Below are 21669 nucleotides of genomic sequence, written 5' to 3'. Positions count from 1 at the left end.
GACTGGCACATTTCCATCAGAAAAGGAGTCTGGTGTACGTTTGTGCCTTGATGTGGTTCCAGCACTTCAGCAGCATGAAATTCTTGTGCTCTTTGCTCTTTAAACTTGGCCCCTCATGTCGTTTTGATTTAAAATGTGGTAAACGTATCCACATGAAAGCACCGCTGGGTTGCAGTTAGTTGTCAGTGCACTGTTAGAAACTTTGCGATAAGTCACTCTTTCAAACTGGCAGTCGACCCGATGCCTGTTATTTTGGAAAAACTGCTTTTCGCAGTGATGTGCTTTTAATATGCAGTGCCAATTGATGCTCATTACGCTTTATTTTCAGGAATGGTTCACATGGCGTTTCCAAACCTAATGTGGTTGCTAGGGAGTTGCTTTTTGAAAAGCCTTTAGCCCTAGTTTAAGCATGAGCAATAGTAAAAGTGAAGCTTACCTTTTTCTAAAGTGGGCGTTTTCATGACACCTTTTTTAACTAAAACCTTAAAACTTTTTTATGCTTTTTGCCCATTCATTTACACGACAACAATGGTTTAGGGACCTGAAAACGCAAGGTTTGAAAATGATACTGTTATCGTCTCCATGTAATCCAAAAAAAAGTGAATTTGTGAAAATGGTGACATCATGCGCATATGTCTATAGGTGTACTGTAGGTTTTTTGCCAAAGAGACATTGCCAACTACTGGCCTGGCATGAATAATACCGCGTTTTTAGTCGTTTTGATGGATCCGTGTGAATGGGGATCGTTTTGACAACGTTGTCGTCTGTATTGTGAAAAAAACAAAAAGGATAAACTTTTCCGGTTTTAGTACATCGTCATGTAAACATATCCTAAAAATCCTTTCACGCTATGCTTTTTATTTTTTTGAGAATGGGTTAGTTTAATTCATTTAACGAGAAATTCGACTAGCTTGCTTCTTTGTCTTCCTCTCCTCCTCATAAAATAATCATGAGCTTACGATCACTTCACCGATGTAGTGCTTCTTTAAAAGGCTTGTGCATGTGGCACCCTGGAAAGCCTTTTACCGCTGAGAGCCTTTGAATCGGTTATGGTGGTGCTTTCTAGGTCACTGTATCATTTGTTGTTCTTGCACTCCTGTGTTTATAAAAAAAAAGGAGGGTTAACCTAGAGGGGGGATGGGCAAAAAAAGTACCAATAGGGTTTCTTTGCTTTTGCCAAGCTCACTCAACCCCCCAAAAACAGGCATCAATCTCAGCAGCTTGACCCAGAAACACACCTCTTTCTCGGTTGCTAAGCTATTAGAATCCACAATGAACAATTAGCCTGAATTAAAGATAATTTAGGAACATTTTGTAGACTACTGGCATTGGTATGCACTTGGGTAGGGCGATACAGCCTTTTTAGCAATACGTTCATAGACGAGTACAGTATATGCCTACTTTCAACTGTTTTTTCCAGTGTTATCAGTGTGTAATGATATTGTAATTTTTTATATATATATATATATAATTGTAAGGGCTAATTCATGATCTTCCTGATTGCAGAGCTTTAGCTTTTCTGCATCATCTGTTGTTTTTCGTGAACCACTTGATTTATTTTCATCCCAGTTATTTTTATTAACTTGAGATTATACCTTTTGAATAACATGACCTTTTCTCCCATGATATCTCAGTACATAAATATACTATCTTACATTTTTACTTGGCTTGTATGAATGCATTTATCAACCTATACAGATAACTTTTCACAGACCATGTTATGGAATGATGTTCCCCCAGTCGCAGTCCTCCTTGTACCAAGATGTTCATGAATTCCCGATCAGAGCATTTCTTCTGCAGGTTATCTGCATTCTTTTTTTAAACACAATTCCTGCTGAAGTTATAAAGTGCGGGGAAGATTAAATGAGCCTTTCTTATCCAAGCGCTTTAAGCTCTCTAATAAGAAAAGGTAATGTTTCACGATGTTTCGCTGTAGCTTGGCTCAGCTCAAACGTTTCTTTGCCTGAGCTCTCAGATAAGATAATCTAATGTTTAGACAGCTTAAGCAATAGATTGTGCAGTGGTTAGGTGGGGCTGTCAACACTAATTGTCTTTGTGCTGAACATTTGTATCCCTGGAGTGATAAATCTGGTTAAGTTCAGAATGTATATGTACATATTTATATACATGTATGTGTATATATATTTATATGTATCTATCTATCTATCTCTATATCTATCTCTATATCTATCTATCTATATATATATATATCTATCTATCTATATATATATATACTATTTTATTTAGACACCTTCAACATTTTTCACATTATCACAGTTTATTCGTTATAGTTTAGAAAATGGTAATACAATATGACAAGAACTCAGAGTTATCAAATCAATTGATATTTCACTGGTTTTGGCCATCCTTCTGTAAGACTGTCTCACAAATGAATTGGGTTGAATAGCTGTCAGTTGTCAGCTGTTAAATTTAAGTACATAATTAGTACCAATTTAGGTCAACAAATGACCAAGCAATGCTTCATTTTATTCAGTCTCTGGTGCAAAGAGGTCCCATTTAGCAATTAAAGAAAAACCCCTTAAGCAAAACATGGTCAGGTCAAAGTGTCTGAATTATATTTGGTCCCAAATTTGTGTACATTTTACTGGTAGTCCAATACTATACTATATATAGATTCATATTTATATATATACAGTATGAAGTGAATAATATACAATACAGTATGAAATATTTACTGGTAGTCCACTGTATATACTATACTATACTATACTATATATATATTCATACTATATATATACAGTATGAAGTGAATAATATACAATACAGTATGAAGTGAATAATACAATCTGTTGACAAATAAACACTACTGCTTCCATATTTTCATCACCATTTTATTGCAGAATAAGCTGCTTGTATTTCCCACACTCAAAGCAAATGCCCTCAAGATAGTCTCCGTGCTAGTAAACACCCCAGACACATGGTCTTCTGTCAGCGTTGGTAACAGGCTGATGACATCTGTGTGTGTCTGTTTATGTTCTCAGTATTGCCTGTTGCACATATAGCAGACTGTGAACATCGTTCAGGAGGAAGTGCAAGGCTGTTATCTCAGCTAGTTTAGCCACCATCCTTCACACCTTCCTTCCTGCATGACACTTCATCCTTCGCCGCTGACATGTACACGCACTTGTACACGCACTCACACTTTGACCCTAATTCTTTAAGAGGAGTTTTCCTGGGTTGTGCCTTGTGACCTTGTTCTGCGCATGGCCAGGATGGGAAAAGCAGCGACAGACTGACGTACACAGATTCAGATTTTAACGACGGGTTTGTAGATATTTGGTCTGAGACGAGTGAGACTGCGACTCTGTTTTATTTAGCTTGCTTTGACTTTAAAAAGACATTGCACTTTAACAAAAAGTCAGGTGCATTCATCAGTATCTCACTCAAATGAGAACTGACTTGAGTTTGTACCTTTTGAAACTCTTCAAGCCCAAAATAATATTATTTAATGCAATACGTTTTGGCAGAAGTAGCCATTGAGCAGCCAAAAAGTCAGAGACCTCAAACATTGTAATTTTAGAAGTTTAACGTGTTTGAGCAGTGCTTTCTGACAGGTATTTCTTAATCTTCTTAGATTGTTTTGATTTCTCCTTACATAAAAAAAAAAAGATTATATTTGCCATTACTTCTATCAGAAAGGACCACATTTCAGATTTCCAGTACTTGTACTGGCTAGTCAAATGGATCTACATAGTTGCACTTCTATATGGTGTCCTGGTGTATTTGCATGTCTTTTGTTTTGTATGGTAACCTGTGATGGTTTGAGTTTTGTTTGGAGGGTTCACCAGGGTTGTTCAAAATTCATAATTGAACAATTGGCTCCTATTTAATTCATGAGTGAGAATTTGAATTGAATTAGCCACACATCAAAGAAAATTTTATTGGAATCTGAAAAAACTGAATAACTGTTCAAACTAATTCAACACAGGTAATGCATTTTTGGGAAATGTTATCTGTCTCTACCTTTTTACTATCTTTCTTCACTTAAAGACTTGATATGTAAAAAAAAAAAAAAAAAATTTAGCTCTGCTTGTATTCAGGATGACAAATTAGTCCTCAATTAGAAATTAGGATTGCACCGATATGAACATTTTGGTCGATACCGATAACCAAGAATCCTTTATATTTGAAAGCCGATAAGCGATATATTGGCTGATAAATCTAAATCCATATTTTTATATAATTTTTGAGAGCCTGATTACAAAAACAAAAGTCTCACCATTAAAGCCATGTCCCAAACACACAATTATTATGATGTTCTCATTATAATTTTATGTAGACTATATGACAGACTTGCGCTGCACATGTTGCATAGAAGTATTTTCCTTTTTAAAGTGATTCCAATCATATTTCAAGCAATTCAAAACCATCATGGTGAACAGTGCGCATCTGAAATGTCTCAGCTGAAGGAAATAATACATTTTTTATTGGCTATAATATATCGACCAAATTTTCTTATCGGGGCGATAACGATAACATTAAAAATGATCATATATCGGCCGATACTGATATGGTGGCCGATATATCGTGCATCCCTATTAGAAATTGAAAGAATAATTAGAAATAAGGGAATTAATTGGAATCTACCAGGCATTTGCAATTCAGTTTTGAAAGACGCACAACCCTGGTATTAATGTGTCATTTACAGAAGGTAAACACTGACTTGCTTATTCGTTTTCTGGAGAACTCTAGCCAACTAGTAAAAATGAGTAGTTTTGCAAGCCCTATGATAGTCATTGCACTATTCCTGTTTTCTCTCACCATTCTCCATGTTGCCACCTGGAACAGTTTTTCTCTCCCCGAGGTATTTTGAAGTGCCTGCATATTGCGACGCATTCAATAGCCAACTCAGCGACGATGAATGGGCTTAACTATTTCTCAGGGCTTTTCTTAGTTATCAGGCCTATTTACCCACCGAGGGAGCTTCCGCTGTCTCGTAGGCATGGGGAATAGTCAAGCTGTTACTGGTTGAGTAATGGACCACACATGATTGAAGCTCACACTGCTCCTCTATTGCCGTGCCCTCAAGTGTGGGCAGAGGAGCACCTCTCCTTCTCCGCCTCTCCCTCGTTCTCACTCTCGGCCGGCAGTTGAGAGCCTCAGTTGTTTCTTTGTGTCATCCATTCATAGGGTTGGTGTATTGGGCAGAGCTGAGCCTGGTTCTTTGTCCTTAACGTTGGGAGTACCCTCCCTCAACCCCCTCCCCTAATCTTTCTGCTCTCCATCTACAATCCAACAATAGACCACTAGCAAGCATCTCAGACATGCTATGAATGTTAGTTCCCTTTTGTTGGTTTTCGTTTGCCCTGATAGAGTGGTGAAAAGCAGGCATTTCAATTTTAGACATTGACACTCAAGGTTTTGTCTCATATCCCAGAGTTGTCTGCCGTCTGAAATGAGTATTTTATCTCCCTCTTTGTAAAGCCTAGACGCGTAGATGCTTCAAAAGATTTTACTTGTATAGTCTTGGTAAAACTATTCTTGGCATTCTTATATATTTAGTTCAGCCACATTTTTAGACTATGTCAGACTATGCTGGTTGTCTCATATGTTTGCTTTTGCTTTTAGAGGACAACCCCATAGAATCACGCTTCTTGGCATTATTTTGTGGCACAGTGATAACATTTTCTTAATTCCCAATGTCAGTTGATTACAGAATGCATAATGATGCATCTAGTAGTGCAGGTCAGACTCGGAGCTTTATTTTCAGTGCTATATGGAATGAAAGGAGCCCGACCTTCTTCAGATGGTTGCCATAATCACATCTGCTGTTCTGCAACATAATATACACCACTTAGTTCCATATTTTTCCATGACTTGTGTTTCAATCATAATTCCTCATACATGTGAAGGTCATTTTCTGGTTAAAACAAAGAACCGTTTGATGTGTTGGCAAATTCCTTCTCTTGTATTGCGTCGTTGGGGTCTCGTCTTAAACGACTCTGGGCGTAGTTGCTTTTTCCCCATCTGTAATATTCACCCAAGGTAATATTTTATAAATATTGTGCAAACTTAACAACTGATGTGAATTAATGCATTGTCTAGTAAACATGCATTTTTTATTAGTGCAAAAGTTTTATCACTTGTTCTCTGGCCTGTATCGACGAAAATATTAACGGATGTATTGAACGTTTTCTGGAATTATGAAAGTAATCCATTTGTAGGTTGATTTCTCTCCAAAGTATAAACAGATGGCTGTGTTGATTTCAAAACTTTTCTTTGGTTCAGAATCCCTTCCAGCGCAACATTGACATCAATAGCTTGAATTTGGGGGCGTGACTAACTGTTTGCGTGAAAAATTGCTGACGGACGGAAACATTTTATGTTTTTGCGATTCCTGTGCCGCTATTTGCACAGATTTGACACTGACTCTTAAATTCGGATTGACGAAAATCTGTGCGTGTAAACAGTCGCTGATTAGGATGTTTATGAAAGACCTCTTTTATGAACTTTATCAAAATAATCTCAAGCATAAGCAACACAGAAAGCCTCTTTTTCTCATGCACAAGGCTGTTGCTAATCAGGAAATACATTTTGTTTGAAGACTTCAAAGACGCACACTTGACAATGGGAAATGGCTTTTTCCTGACGAATGTTTGTGCTTCTTTCCAGAGGAAATGAAAACACCTCTGTAACGCACTTTCAGCTTTAGGTTCATGCTCATACGTCCTGTCTTCTGGAGGAATGTAGTAAGCGATTTGTCAAGAAGGCCTCATCTGAAGTGCTGACTTCCCCAATACCTCAGTTTTTATTTTAAACAAATGGTTTCTGTCATCATAATTTTTGCAAAGTCAATCATGCACATTTTAGCTATAACTGTGGGATGTATTTTAGCTCCTTGTGAGTCAGTAATGTATTGTGTATTAGGTCTTTTTCCACATTAACGACAGGATAATGCAGTTATAATGACGAGTGCGTGGTGTGCCACTGGCCTCTTTCAAAGTGAGGTATTTGCTATGGCCTGTCTGTTTGGATTCGATTCCAGAAGACGGTGGAGATTTGGCTCAGAATGGTATTGATTGATGGATTGTACTCCGAGTATTCCTCTGTTTCTCCATCTCAGGCAGTGAGGAGGAGGGCAGGGTGCATGAAATTTTAGCTTTTATTCTGATGGGTTTCCCCCTCGGCGTGGTCAGCTGCAGTCGTGCACTGAAGATCTCTAGGGTTCTGATTCATTGAAACCATATGATGAACCAAATTTCCCAAGCAGTGTAATCTGTTTGCTATTTTTTTAAATGATTTAGAATTAATCAGTCTTGGGTGGTAATTGGTAACTCGAGCTTGAATTTTAGTGATGCTTGGACTTGTTGGAGAACCGATGTCTTTCCTTTGTGGTCCCAACATGATTGAAAAGTCGATTGCGAAATCAAAAGGCTGTAAAACCGAATTGCTTACCAGGATGGTGGTGTGGTTTCTGTGATTTTTGTGACTATAAAGTCTAAAATGCGTAAATGAGCTCCTTTACAAAAATGCAAATTGACACCATGTGGAAGACAAAGCATTTAAAAACAGTTAAGTGGCTGGTTGGGTTCCTTTTAAGAATGTTTACGGGATTACCAGACGCTTTCGTCTCACGCAATAGCACCGCTAAGTATATTTTGGTAACACTTGAATTAATGTCACTCCTTAAGGGGAAAGATTTAGTTGTATTTCATTTTATTGCAAACTTTTCCACCCCTCATTTTCCTTCCAGCCACTAATTTAAGAAGTTTGTTTGTTTAAAAAGTCAAAGGCCAGTCTGCACTGAATGAAGCGATTTCGATTGTTTTTCGGAAGCTTCATCAGGGCTTCTTGTTTTTCACTCTTGTAATGAAAAATAATTTTTTTCCAACTTCTATAACATATGACATATAATATTGTATTATTATTATTATTACTATTATTATTATTATTATTATTATTATTATTATTGAAACGCATTATTATAATATATAATAAAAGTGGGAAATATTTTTATATATTTTAAAGTTAATTTATCATTAACATCATTCAGTTATATTTCTTTAAATGAGAAATCACCTTTAAATGAAAAAATTTTTTTTAAATATGTAAAATGTTTTATATATATATATATATATATATATATATATATATATATATATATATATATATATATATATATATATATTATTTATCAATTAAAAGGGGATACATTTTCAAAATAAGCATAAATATCATATATATGTTATTATAATATATCAACTGCAACTGATGTACTGCGATGAGCTCAGTGAGCTATATAATGAAATTAATTCTGTAACGGAAATTATTGGTAAAAAATTGCTCTGTGGAATTCAAATTGGATTATATTACCCAATATTTGCGAGTAAAGCTTTTATGCTTATTAAAGTATCACTGTTAGCTTAGCAGCATGCAATCATAAAATTCTATTGAATTTGTCGAGCCTATTTTTGCTGCCTATTTTTTTCTGTGACTGTTAAAATGCCTATGTAGGCAGCAAGGCAGCTCACCAAGTTTTGGAACACAGCTGTTGTGTCTTAGGTTTTGCACAGAATTCATTATTGGACATGCTGAAAGGATGATGCGTTCCATGGCAGGAAGGGGGTGGGGTCAAAGTCAAGGTCTCATGTATGTACTGTTGGGGGTCATCTGTGATTTCACTCACAGGACACTCACACGGGACAGTCAACATATGCACCTTCAATTATGAGCAAGCCCCCTAATGTTCTACTAATAACTTGTGTGCCTGAACAAGGGGCATCTGTGATAACAGTGTGATTGCTTCTAATGAGATCACACTGTGCACCACCATGAACAATCCTCTATGATTGTCTATAATTAACATGGAACATGTGGAATCACGAATGGAAGTGTGCTTTGTGCTCAGGCGAGCTCATTAACGAAGTGAATTGTTGTATGGCTGCATGACAGTGGGATAGAGACACTGATCTATATAGAGATCATTATACAGATCAGTGAATAGAGAGAGTTGTTCGGATTTTGCATTGTAAGGAAGAAGATTATTCATGATTTTGGCAGTTAATTTCATTGACTAATAATGTTCGTAAATTTTTTTTGACAAATTTCGCTGTCAAAAACGAGATAAATAAATACAAAAACAGTTTTTGTTTTTCATTGACCTTTTCGTCAATGAATAGAACGAGACGAAAATGTTACGGAGGGAATATTTGGAACGGGATTCAATCACAATAAATCTCTTGAGTGGTAGGAAGGTTAGAGGCACGCATTTGAATGGTACCCAGCAGTAGATCAAAAAGTAGGGTAGGCAACAAAAACTGTTTCTAAAAAAAACATTGCCTGTGAGAAAGAGAAAAACAAACATATAGATATATTTTCACATTTGATGTAAAGGAAAACAAGAACATTTGTAAACCATGTGGAAATGCAAACTCAATAAAAACACAAAGAAATTAACAGTATAGCTCGACAGCAAGGACTGCACAATGGCCTAGGAAAAGTTTATCATGCATTTGCAGGTGCTTGGCTAATTTTAAACTATTAAAGCACAAGACTACGCAATAGAGAACTCTGTATGGGACGGTCTTCTGCGCACATAGAAAGCCACCTCTCTAATAGCTTCTTTTCACACTTGGAAGGACAAATACACTAATAAACAAGCGGTTATGTCTTAAGTGAAACTAAACAGTTGGGAGAAAATCGGATGTGTATCATTGGATCTGTGCATTAGTTCTTAAAGTGACAGCAGCCTAAATCTTCCTCTGTGTGAGTACTTAATGTTAATTCAGAGAACAAGAGAAAAAAGAGAAAATCACTCACTGCTCTTGAATGAGTAACTTTAGTAGCTTTAACAGGGATTTTTGCAGGGAAGACTATGCACTTTATTTAATTTCTGTATAGGCTACTATTTCTTACCTGAATACTATTGTTAGACCTACATGACAAACTTAAAGCACTGTTTATTTCATTTGTATATTGTGTTTAGGCTATTTGTTCTTATTTTCGTTTCTTATTTACTGACTGTTCGAGTTTAGTCGTATTTTGTGGACTAAAATCTTATGGTATTTAGTCGGCTAAAAATATAAATTCAAATAACTATAATATGACTAAAACTATGGAATTTTAGTCAAAAGACTGACTAAAACTAACTCTAAATTTGCAGTCAAAATGAACACTGGATTTTGGAAGTACACTGAAAAAAAAAACACTTAAAGGAACAATGAACATATTTAGTCTCTTTCTGAGCTATTACTGTTGTTTTATTTGAAATTAAGCATTGTCAGGAACTGTTGCACCAAATTGAACATTCAGCAAGTGTATTTTTTTTAGTTTTATTTTTTTATCTTTTCATTCATGGACTACCGATTTTCCACGAAAAATTTTTTTTTGAAATGCCATGCATTCTTGAGTTGTTTTTTTTTAAGTATAAATCATGAACATCACAGATCACCCTAGAGGTCTTTGAGCTGTAGTCAGCCTCCTCTAGATTGATTTGCGTTCGTGGATATCTATCTAGTTGATAGATTACCTGTTGTCCTCCAAAAGGCTGAGGTAATCATTATCCCTCCTAGCAGATCAGACTTATGATGAACAAAGGTTTTTGGGGTCACGATGGAGGAGAAGATCTGGAATAGCCATATGCAGCAGGAAGAAAAAAAAAAGTATTATGGTCTGAAGGCATTGGGAGCTGCGTGTGGGTGGCAAAGTGGGTTTGGCTGCCAAAATTTTACTGAAGATGCTCAGATTTGGTCGGTTGAGTTGCTGGCATTCACGGTCGTTGTGCTGTGCTCTTAACTGTAGTGAGTCTTGGCTAACCAATAGCATGCCAAGGCCTGGCGCGGCCCGTTTGCTGGTATGCCTCATAAAAAACGGACTGCATCGCATGCAAGCAGTCACTCCAACCCACAACTGCAGAACATCCGCCACGTGTCCGTAGACCAGAAGTCTGTACACTCCAGTGGAGGAAGCAAAGCCAAGTTAAGATGCAAATGACACTCCAATGAATTCATTTCATTTCATTCCTCTCTCAAAGAATTTCTGATGATTTTTGTCTACAATGCAGATGTGCTTTTTGAAAATTTCAGACATTTGCCAGACTATTGCACATAACTGGCTGGAAAGCCAAGACACCCCGCTGACAAGGCAACAGCAGAGAATGTTGCTGGCACACCAGTCCAGAAATGAAGGGAAAAAAAAGAAAATTCATAGGAAGAAAAGGGGGGAAAAAAGCCTGCTCAGTGGTCGCAATATATTCGCTCCCATCTGAAGAGTTTTGTGTGTGTGTGTGTGTGTGTGTGTGTGTGTGTGTGTGTATCTCCTCGGCATTCATTCCCATCCCTGTACCACATGTTCCTTTCTGCATTCTTTCAGCTGGTTCTCATCCATCCAATGTCATTCTCCTCATTTTCCTTCCCACGTGCTCCTGTGGGTCAACAAGAGCCGCACGAATGATAAACCATCCCATCGGTGATCAGGATGGGCCTTGCACTCAAACACAGCGAGCAGGCCGCCCACTCTCTCGCTCCATGGGAAGACAAAGAAGCTCCACAAACATGCAGGAACAAAGTCCAGCTAATTTATTGCACTCCGGCCAGAGGGACTCGAGCCGTAACAAACAGCCTCCTGTTGAGAGGCCTGTGTACTGTGGCCAGAGAGTGGGCTGAGTATTCAGACCTGGGTCAAACTCTGGATAAAACAAAGGCACTTTCATTTACCAGAGGATTCACAGAGCATGACACGTTTGGCAGATTAGGCTAATTGAGATTGAATGGATGATATTTTGTATCCATTGTTGCAGCTAAGTAGCATTTGACAAAGCTTATCCTGAGGAATTTGAAAAACTGTTTGTTATCATTGTTGAGGAGTAACTAAAATATGTAGTAGCAGTGAACAGTAGCTCATCTGTTTTCAAAACTGTATAGTATTGCTGTTACATAAATTTTTAACCTAATAATTGCTTACATTTTATTTAGTGTTCTTTAAACTGAATGTTAACTGTGACAACATTATACTATTACAGGTAGGTTAAAGGTAAGCTAGGTTAAATGATTGATAGCCCTATTTTTTTTTACCCATTTAGTGTATTTTAGCTGCGGTTTTGTTAGTTACTAGCTACCTACAATTTGGCATACGTTTTCAAAGAAGCTTTGATAACACTGGTTGTGGGTGATCCAATATTAAAGTGCGGAGTGGGAGTTTTTGTTTGTATTTTCTATGGTTTAAGGACAGGTGCCATTTGCAACAAACCCAGAAGTTAAGAGACTTTAACTGCAGGTCGGCAGCATGTGTGCGAGTCTCTCATGTTGTTCAACAGTACATTTGTTTTAACAATCTATTTGATGACTATTCAGAAAATCTCTGTTCAGCACATTTGTAACCTTTATGCAAGATGTATCTTGTGTCAACACTGATGCCAAACAGGTGGCTTAGTTCACAGTCTGAAGTGCTGACCGGGAGGGCGCACATGCCACTTTATGATCCCCAGGAAATGAACTAAGCTCCAAAGATTTTACCTGATACAGTACAAAGCTCGCACATCTCTGTGAACAATGGTTTGTGCAAGATCTTGCATGTTATTGCTTAAACTCTGGCAGAAATTCAGCTTTTTTGTCTCTTTTGATTCTTGTTAATACTAGTGCAAACCATAAGAATCCATTTAGTGGTTTTCCATGTTGGGCACGAGTCACAATTTGAACAGTAGACCTTTTTCCTATTTCCTTAAAAGGTACACTATAGTTGTGTTCACACTGCAAGCCTTAGTGCTCAATTCCGATTTATTGATCCAATTTTTTTTGTATATCTATTGTTGTTTTAAATGTGGCCAATATCAGATTCCAGTGTGAACCGATCATGGTCCTGAACTGACCTGCATGTGCAAAAGAACGATAAAAAGACGTCATGCAGCATGCAGTCATATGGAAGTAAACACAGAGGACAAATAAAGTAAGTGATAATGCATTTATGTATAGTGTGATCTGCCACGGAATCCAGCGAATGTATGTGCAGGCAATATAAAAAAAAATTAAGACGAGGATGCGAAAAATATAGCAGAGTTTTTCAACCTTTATGGTTAATAGAACCATATGGTTAAAAACAATAGACACTGTACTTCCTTGAAAATAAATTCCAGCACAGGGCTACAACAACCATAATGAAATGACCCTTCACAATAACTAATGTTTTACAATGGTCTCTGTTAGAAAGCTACATATGGCAATTTATCCGTTCAATAACCGTTGAGTCATAAAAACACAATCTCTGTGTTGCTTTTACAACATTTCAAATACCTCAGGTCTTGCCATCTCTGAAAAGCCAAGCCAATGTTGATTCTTGTTTTATTGCGAGCTCTGTCACGTTCTCTTTTATCAAGCAGATGCTCCTTTGTTCTGCCTTTTTTTTTCTTGTTTTTTTTGCAAAAAAAAAAAAAAGTGGTTCCCCCAGAGGTTCGAGATGTATGCCTCGTTTCCACCGAGCAGGACGGGACAGTGCATTACAATTCGGGACGGTAAACTCTGATCCGGGCTTGCGTTTGCACCGCCAATAGTATCCTTACTTGATAGGCGTGGTGTATGCCGGCAAGTAGCGATCATTCTTTCGCGAAGAAGAAAGTGACACAGTAAACAACAATGGAGGAAATACAACAGATCTTGTTCTTGCTTCTCAACATGTGGCTGTTTGTCACAAGAAGAAACGGTATTGTGTTTCAACATTATAAAAAAAAATGACACCTCTTGTGTTGTTCCCCTTGTTGTTCCCCATTCCCCTTGTAGCACGTGCAGTAGTAATGTAGTGACGATTCTCTGTCAACCAATCAAAGTTCTGCAGTGAGTCTAGCTCCACCCTTTAGTACCGAACTATTGTGCTAGGCTAGGTACCCCAATGGAAGGGTCCCAAAAAAGTGGTACGGTTCGGAATTAGGGTACCATTCACAACTTCTGACAATGGAAATTGTGTACCGCACCATTCGGTGGAAACAGGGCATTATGGCCTGCCTATACTGGCAGCTATACTGAGCTGCCTATCTTGGCCAGAACACTCCCGTAAACGAGATTTCAATCTCAGTGAGTTTTCTTTCCTGGTTAAATAAAGGTTTATATTAGTGTGCTCCATGTCAACCTTTCTCAAGGTGACAACTAACCTATGCCACTCCCACATGTGTCAAAGTAAGCGGGAGCAACTTCTCTCTATTTACAGATATGACGAGACACTCACGGACAAGTGACACAAGTACACAATTTCAAGAGAATAGCATCCAGCTTGGTTTAAAATATAAACGCTTATAACATGCTTACCATAGTCAATCAGGGAAAGACAAAAACAAAGTTTTGGAAGAAGGATTGGTGTATTTACATATGTACATTTTGTTAAATGTGAACAAAAAAAGTTACATAGTGCACCTTTAATTGAGGCCAGACATTTCTTTTGGGTTTAAAAGAGCATCTTCCTACAGATGTTCCACTGAAAGTCCTTCTGTAAAGTCTGTTACCATCCATGAAAGTGTTACAGAGCAAATATGTAGGGTGTAACTTATTTTTTCTGATTGCTTTTGGCCAAAGCTGCTCATGCTTTGTATATAGCTGTCTGCTATTTACAGCAGATATTCTGCACACAGGAAGTGGATTAAGGAGTGACTACTTTCTCTTCTCCTTCTCTTATTTTTTTTTCTTCTCTGTTTTTTCTGTAATAAAAAAAAAAAAAGAGGTTATTTTACTATTACACGTTTGTACAGCATACGTTTAATTTTGTTTTGCATGCACTGATATTTTTCTTTTAGGAAATGTATATCTTAGTAGTTGTTGATGTGTTATCTAATTAGTAGAGTTCAGTTGTAGCATAATATTCTCTCATGATACAACTATTTTAAATAGTGAGTCCTGTCAAAGCTGCTTTTCCCAAGAGGGGTGGCATGATATAATGAAATGTGGTGGTCGCTTTTTCACTATGCTAATTTAGTGGGAGTTCACAGAACCATGTGCTGAGTGTGCGTTTTTTCCCTTCTTTTTGGTCAATAAAGTCTAAATGGAAATGGCGCTTTCATTGATTTGCCATTAGTGGACAATTGATTCATTCATGCCCATGAAAAGGTTATGGCTGCTGATGTGTGCATATTATTTTGTGAAAATGGTTCAAGGATGAGAGTTTGTGGAAGGTAGAAAGTGTCATAAATTGAATCATGCCTGAATGTATAATATATATACTATTTTTTTAAACAAAAACAAGGGGGGAAAAAAAACCATTCTCTTTTTACTTTGACATGGTTGTAATCTAGATAATGTGGCTATTGTGGCATTTAGATCAACACTGTCCAGCCATGACCATGTTGATTTCATGGTGACCCGAGATGGTTTGTTCCGACTGCAGAGCCCCCGACCCTTTCAGTGTGTGTCTGCTTCACTATTTGTTGAAGCCCACCAAATGAAAGCCTTTAGTCCCATTCTGTCTGACCTTAATTCAATAATACACCAGCTGACATTTTGACTAACTTGCCAGACTGACATATTGAAATACATTGAGTTTACTGTGGTATCGATTTTGTGTTGTTTAACAACGAACAGTTCAAAGTGTCAATTCTATTAGTTAATATCTCAAGAGAGCACTTTGTACCTCACTCATTCCTTGACATTTTTTGTGCATAAGTTGGTGACGGAATGCATTTTGTGACTTTGAAATGTCAATAGCTTATTTTTCTTTCCAGGCGTATTAATTGATTTGTAATGCCAGCATTTATAAGATTAGCCTGGTGAAATGTCTTTTCGCCTCCATAATCTGCCATTTATAAATGATGTATGCAAATAGTTTTTTATTTCTCCAGTTTTGAGGAAGCTGTGATGGTGTTAAGACCTTTTGACATGATTTGAAGCATGATCTAAAGCTCTTCAATTGAGGAACTATAGGAAGTATTCACTGCAATAGCATATGTGGTAGCTAGCGGCGACTTCTTGGTAAAGCACAGACATTTATTTCAGGTTGATCTTGCATACATTTGTTGAGCATGAACCCCAACTTCCTCTATCTTAAATTTATTTTACTAATATGACTAATAATAATTTATGTATTTCTGTTCATTTAGGTGTTGGTTGATATTGAAGGATTAATGATTTCACTGGAAAACATTCTTCTTGTGAATCTTTTTATTTTTTTTAAGTCCTATGGCATTATAATTTTGCAGTGATGGAATCAGAAAGAAAAAACATGATGCAATAAACAAACATCAAAATGAAAGTAAAGCAGAAGCCCCTCATAGACGACTGACGCATAAACTAAAACAAAACAACAACATAAACTCCAGGCCTGGTCCTCTCTCTTCCACTGCTGTCACTCCTCCTTTTATCCTTCCAGAGCTCCTCCGTGGGACTCGAGGCCGGTGCGGCACGCTTCGCTCCGCCTGCCAGAATACTGTATAACGATTACCCTCTTTATGTATTATGCCATTTATATGGTACTTCAAGGTTAAACAAATCTGAACCAACTGATATTAGCACAGTACATGTCCAAAAATTGTATTATCAATGTACCATGTCCAATGAATAAATTATTGAGAGAATGAGAATGAAAATGAATGATAAAGAATAAAAGAATGACTGAAATGAAAAAGAATGACAGAACAAATTGACCAAAGGAAAAAATGAAAGATTGGCCAAAAGAAAGAATGAATGAATGAATGAATGAATGAATAACTGAAAGAAAGAGGGAGTGAATGAATGAATAACTTAAAGAATGAAAGACATTTGTACTTTGTGAGTTACTCGGCATGGAAGGTGTTTCCTCAACAGTTCAGTCCTTTATTCTGACAAATTAATTGATTTTCCTCTCTTTATGGCCCATACAGCTTTTCTTCATGAAACTACACAAAGGAACAAGGCTGTTGTCCCTGAGAGCTCTTCTCGCATAAGTACCACATAAGGGGAAGGTATTCTGTTATTGACCTGCAGGCATTCTCATGGGAAGAAACCATAGACAAAAGCCCAGGCATGAGAGCAGAGTGGACAGACCGGACAGCCTCTCTGTAGGCACTCTCAAAATATGACGGCGGCCCTTTCAGACACTGAAGCCGGGTGATGACACATACTTGGCAGACTGAAAAACACATCTCCCCACTGCCTGTGTCTTTCTCCCCCGCTTTTCACTTACTGGCACAAATATAAAACAATTGTGCATGTGCAATTGGGACTCAAACTTTCAGAAGAATATCTGAAACCATTTTTTGATGTTAAGATAAGTTATTTAGATAGCTTTAAGTTAAAAAATATTGACCCCGGATGGACTTGCTGACATCCATGCACTTTGGCAGAGCGAATTTACTCTGTGCATTAAGCTAATCATGCTTCAAGAAGTGTATCCGTCCGATTCATAAAGAAAGACAACCCATGGAATATGGTTGCACTGTAGTTGGTCGCTTTTGATTCCAGAGACTAGACACTTTGTATGGTTTGTTTTGCTTTTGGCTCGAATTATAAGCCTTTGTTTTGGATCTAGCAAAGCTGTACTTGTCCGAAAACATTGAGGTCGCAGCCTGCTATCAACACTGCTGCATTTAAGCTCCTCTCATGGCTGCATAGCTAAATCTTGCTCCCAGTCTGAGGGAACTGGGATCTAGATTACACAGGACTTATTTTGGATTTCACTTCTCATTAGAGCTGCGGTCATCCAAAATGTAACAACGTACCAGTCACGGCAAGGATAGAGTGATAAGCAAACATGCTTTGACAGATGTGGTCACAGTATCCCCAGCATGCTGATTGGACTCTAGATGAAATAAAGTGCCCAGATTCAGGATTGCGTGATACCACCAGTCCCCTGAGAGTTGTCGAGAGTAAGAATGTGCTCCTGCATATAAAAAAGCTGCCACTGGACTCCTATCCCTGTCTACATCCTCTACGGGCAAGAAGTATCAACTCATGCCAGAGTTTGACGTTATTTGTCTTAGTAACACCAATTAGAATCATTCTAGGGAGTCAGACTTCCTCGTGCTGTCAAGCCAAATCAGGCAGTGGCTCAAGAAATCATGTATTCGTCATACAATCCGAGAGCCTCTGTTGTTCCTGATCTTCAGTTACAATCCAGCTCTAGAGCTCCAAGTGTTCCTTTCTGATTCACACTTTATACGAAAGCCGATCTCTGAAGCCCCTGCCTGCTGGCCCTGGCACAGTCTGTTGTCTTGTCTGAGCTGCTGGTTGTCGAGACTTCAGGCCATGGAGTTTGTTTTCTCTTGCTCTCCAAAGTATCCAGTAAATTGGCAACTCCTTTCAGTTGATTCAGAGGTGTAATTGAACCACAATGGCTCTCGTGTTATCCCTTTGTATGTAAGAATAAAGATCTAATTTGCTGAATGGTTTGGAATAAAATGAAGAAGGTATACCTTAGGGAGAAAAAAATCTGTAAAGTCTACCAAGACAGTGAATCTATCAAAGTCAAGGCAGAGATTTGAAATGTGTCCGATGATGGAGAGCTTTATCTCACGGAGAAATGTAGTTCTCGATGCATCTGTTTTTCTTGTGGACTTTTACAAAGTAATGGCCGCAATTTCAACGTGTCTTGTCAAAATTTTCCCCCAAGACTAGTTCTTTTTGGCAGTTTGGTCTTTTGTAATATCTCCTCACTTCTCCTAGTTCCATCTGTTCTCATGGGGTAGGAGTAGACGGGCGTTCGCTGCTGGCGACTGTGCAAGTGTGCTAGCTAGTAGCAAATGATAAAAGACTTTGGCTCTACAGCCAGGGATCCATTGCTCTTTTTGCATCAAATCTTTCTCTTGTAAACATGTTTCCATTAAACCTTTTGTCTCCATTCGTTGTTAATTACACATTCTTGGCACCATTGCTGTGAAGACTGATTATTCTGTCGCTTAGATGGTACGTTATCGCACTTGTCACGTATTTCCCGTTGCATGTTTTAATTACAGCTTATGTCATTGCTTGCGCTCTCTAAGGAGACTAATTACACTCGACGGTTCAACACCATCTTCATGTGTGCAGCCGTGTATTCACGATCACAGGGGGTAGAGGGTGTTTGTTTCACAGCAAGATACCACTGCCTAGGGTTTGAATGACATGGATTTTGGCACGGATGACTGCATATGGAATAACGTAACTGCTTAGTTGCTTTGTTTACACATGTTTGTGGTGTTTGTTTGCCTTGAGGGCTCTCTCAGTCTTGTTGGGCGGCGCAACACAGGCAGACAACGTGGGCACAGTATGTGTCTATGGCCACTAGAGCATATCCCGCCCTGCCTCCCCCATTGTCTGCACAACTCTATGCTTTTATGAGGCCTTCTTCAGACATATTTAGAGTCCCAAAGCCTTCTCCCAGGGAGGGAGAAAATGGCTGATTACTCCTTCAACTCGCTCTTTTCTTGCATTTCTGCATTTTTCATTCCCCTTAGATTTTATCTTTCTCTTTGTCTTTGAGTTTCTTCTTGGCAAAGTCGGATCGCTTTGATTGACAGACATTTGGTACCACTTCGTGCTTGCTTACAGCTAAATGGATGTCCCTGTTTTTCTGTTTATCACTTATTTATTTTTGGTCAAGTGTGCGGTACATATCCTCAGTTTCTAAACGTTGAGGAATGTCGGAATCAATGTAAGGTATTCTCACATATTGATTTGCAGTTTCTATTGATCTTTATGATCCCTATGAACGGTTACATCATATTATAATTAAAACTGCATATCATTTGTAAAATTGTTTTTTAATATTTTTCTTTTCTTTTTTACTTAATTTTAGACTTAAAATTGAGGGTTTCATTGTTCATTGTAAAAATTGGGAATAAATCTATACACAAAAACACAGGAGAAGTTTGCTATATGACTAATGACTTTGTCAGCTTACATGCAGATTTGTACTTTCACACATGGTCTCATGCCTGTGATGTGTGTGTTTTAGTCATCCCCTGTTCTTTTATGAAGAAGACTGCTGTGTTAGGAAGACTCAAGGCTTTAGCAAGTGACGAATGTCAATCACAACACTCATAGTGCAGCTCATACAATAGCAGAGCAAGTGATGTGGGATGAGGACAAACTCAACCTTCACTCTTCAAAGCAATGTCCTTGTGCACTGTAGAGAATTAATTGACAGTTTTATAAATTCGAATAATTCTGTTAATGTCATTTGACTCTATTTGGATCACCAACTCTTTTTTTTTTCTCCACACAGCCGTGCTATCAAGACCAACCAGGACCTTCTCCCCGAAACGCCTTGGATCAACATCTTCTACGATGACTTCTGGGGGACACTTCTCACCCACAGCGGTAGCCATAAGTCCTATCGCCCTCTCTGCACACTCTCCTTTCGACTCAACTACGCCCTGGGTGCCTTAGATCCCTGGGGTTACCACCTGGTCAATGTGGTTCTACACTGTGCCACGACTGCCCTGTTCTCTAGCCTCTCAAGGCTGCTGCTTGGGTCGGGTTGCTGGAGCCTGCTGGCTGGGCTTCTCTTTGCCGCTCACCCCATTCACACAGAGGCCGTGGCGGGCATTGTGGGCCGGGCCGACGTGGGAGCCGCCCTCTTCTTCCTTCTGGCCCTACGCTGCTACATATGCCATTGTGCCATGAAGACGAGTGCCCACAGGCGAAGCTGGACGTGGTTTTTGGCCACCTTGGCATGCGCTTCTTTCAGCATGCTGTGGAAGGAACAAGGCGTAACGGTGCTGGCTGTGGCTGCCATGTACGATGTGTTTGTCTTCCACAGGTTTAAGCTGCAGCAGGTTCCCGCTCTCTTCCAGAAGGTAAACAGCCTTTATCTGCCATTTGGAAAACCAGCTGTGTTTTTGTTTTTTTGTTTTTTTAATGCATGTATTTGATTTCCTAAACTCTTGCAGTGGCCCGGCAAACTATGGATAGTGCATGTGTGTGCTGGTGGATAATTTGTATAAACGTTCATGTGTAGTGTTTGCTTTCCATCAGGATAAAATTTGGAAAACATTTTGGCATGTATGTTCAACTGAGTGAACCGTAACAAACCGTACAGTTTTTTTTTTTTTCTTCTTCGTAATGGACTAGAAAAATGCTAGCCAAGGCCAATCAAAAGAAAATTGGTGTTTGTTTGGTGTATTAACATACATGCATCTGGCCAGAGATGTTTGTGTTTTCACTTGGCAGCACACGACGATCTGTAATTACACGAAAACGTTTCTGCACCACATCAAATTTCGGTAACCTTATTGCATCTATTTTCACTGCCCTGATTTTGAGTTTACTGAACACTGGCTCCTTAAATTTCAATGACCCGCTCTGCTTTCTCAAACTACCGTTCATCTGAACCCGACACGGGTGAAGTCAGTCCCCTGTAAACTCCTGTTTTTAATGAACCCTTTATAATTGGAAAATTTTCAAGTGAGGCCGGAAAAGCCTGGCTAACATTCTGAAATTGTTTTATTAACGGTCAGAGTGAAATCGCAACGAATGCTCCTTTAATGATGTCTAATGATGTGGATGTATTGTGTTTACATGAGAATGGTAATTAGCGCAGCAATCGCTCATAAACATTAGAAGTCAGTGTGTGTGCGTATAGAGTTATGGTGGCGAAAGCTAGACAGGGAAATCAATGATATTAGAAGGATTGCACACAGCAGTGCCCTGCTCCTTAGGGCAGATCTCTGTTCTTCCAAGAACCCGACTATCAGGTCGAGTTTTGCTCAACCCTGTCTTGTCAAAAGGATTTACCATCAGCTCTCAGAACACAGTGACATTCGTAACCCCCAGCCAATCACTG

The 21669-nt window shown here is 38.5% G+C and overlaps 1 protein-coding gene across 1 annotated transcript in view; it reads left to right on the top strand.

The window, feature by feature from the left end:
- Positions 1 to 21669, top strand: part of tmtc2b (transmembrane O-mannosyltransferase targeting cadherins 2b) — a 102787-nt gene that overhangs the window by 26441 nt on the left and 54677 nt on the right. Inside the window, exon 2 of the mRNA XM_079873461.1 lies at positions 20110 to 20683. Coding sequence (XP_079729587.1) covers positions 20110 to 20683 — 574 coding nt within the window. The remainder of the gene's footprint in view (positions 1 to 20109; positions 20684 to 21669) is intronic.

Source organism: Squalius cephalus (assembly GCF_949319135.1).
Source record: "Squalius cephalus genome assembly, chromosome: 6".
Taxonomy (NCBI): domain Eukaryota; kingdom Metazoa; phylum Chordata; class Actinopteri; order Cypriniformes; family Leuciscidae; genus Squalius; species Squalius cephalus.
Note: the sequence above shows the minus strand (reverse complement) of the source record. Positions and strands in the feature narration are given on the sequence as shown.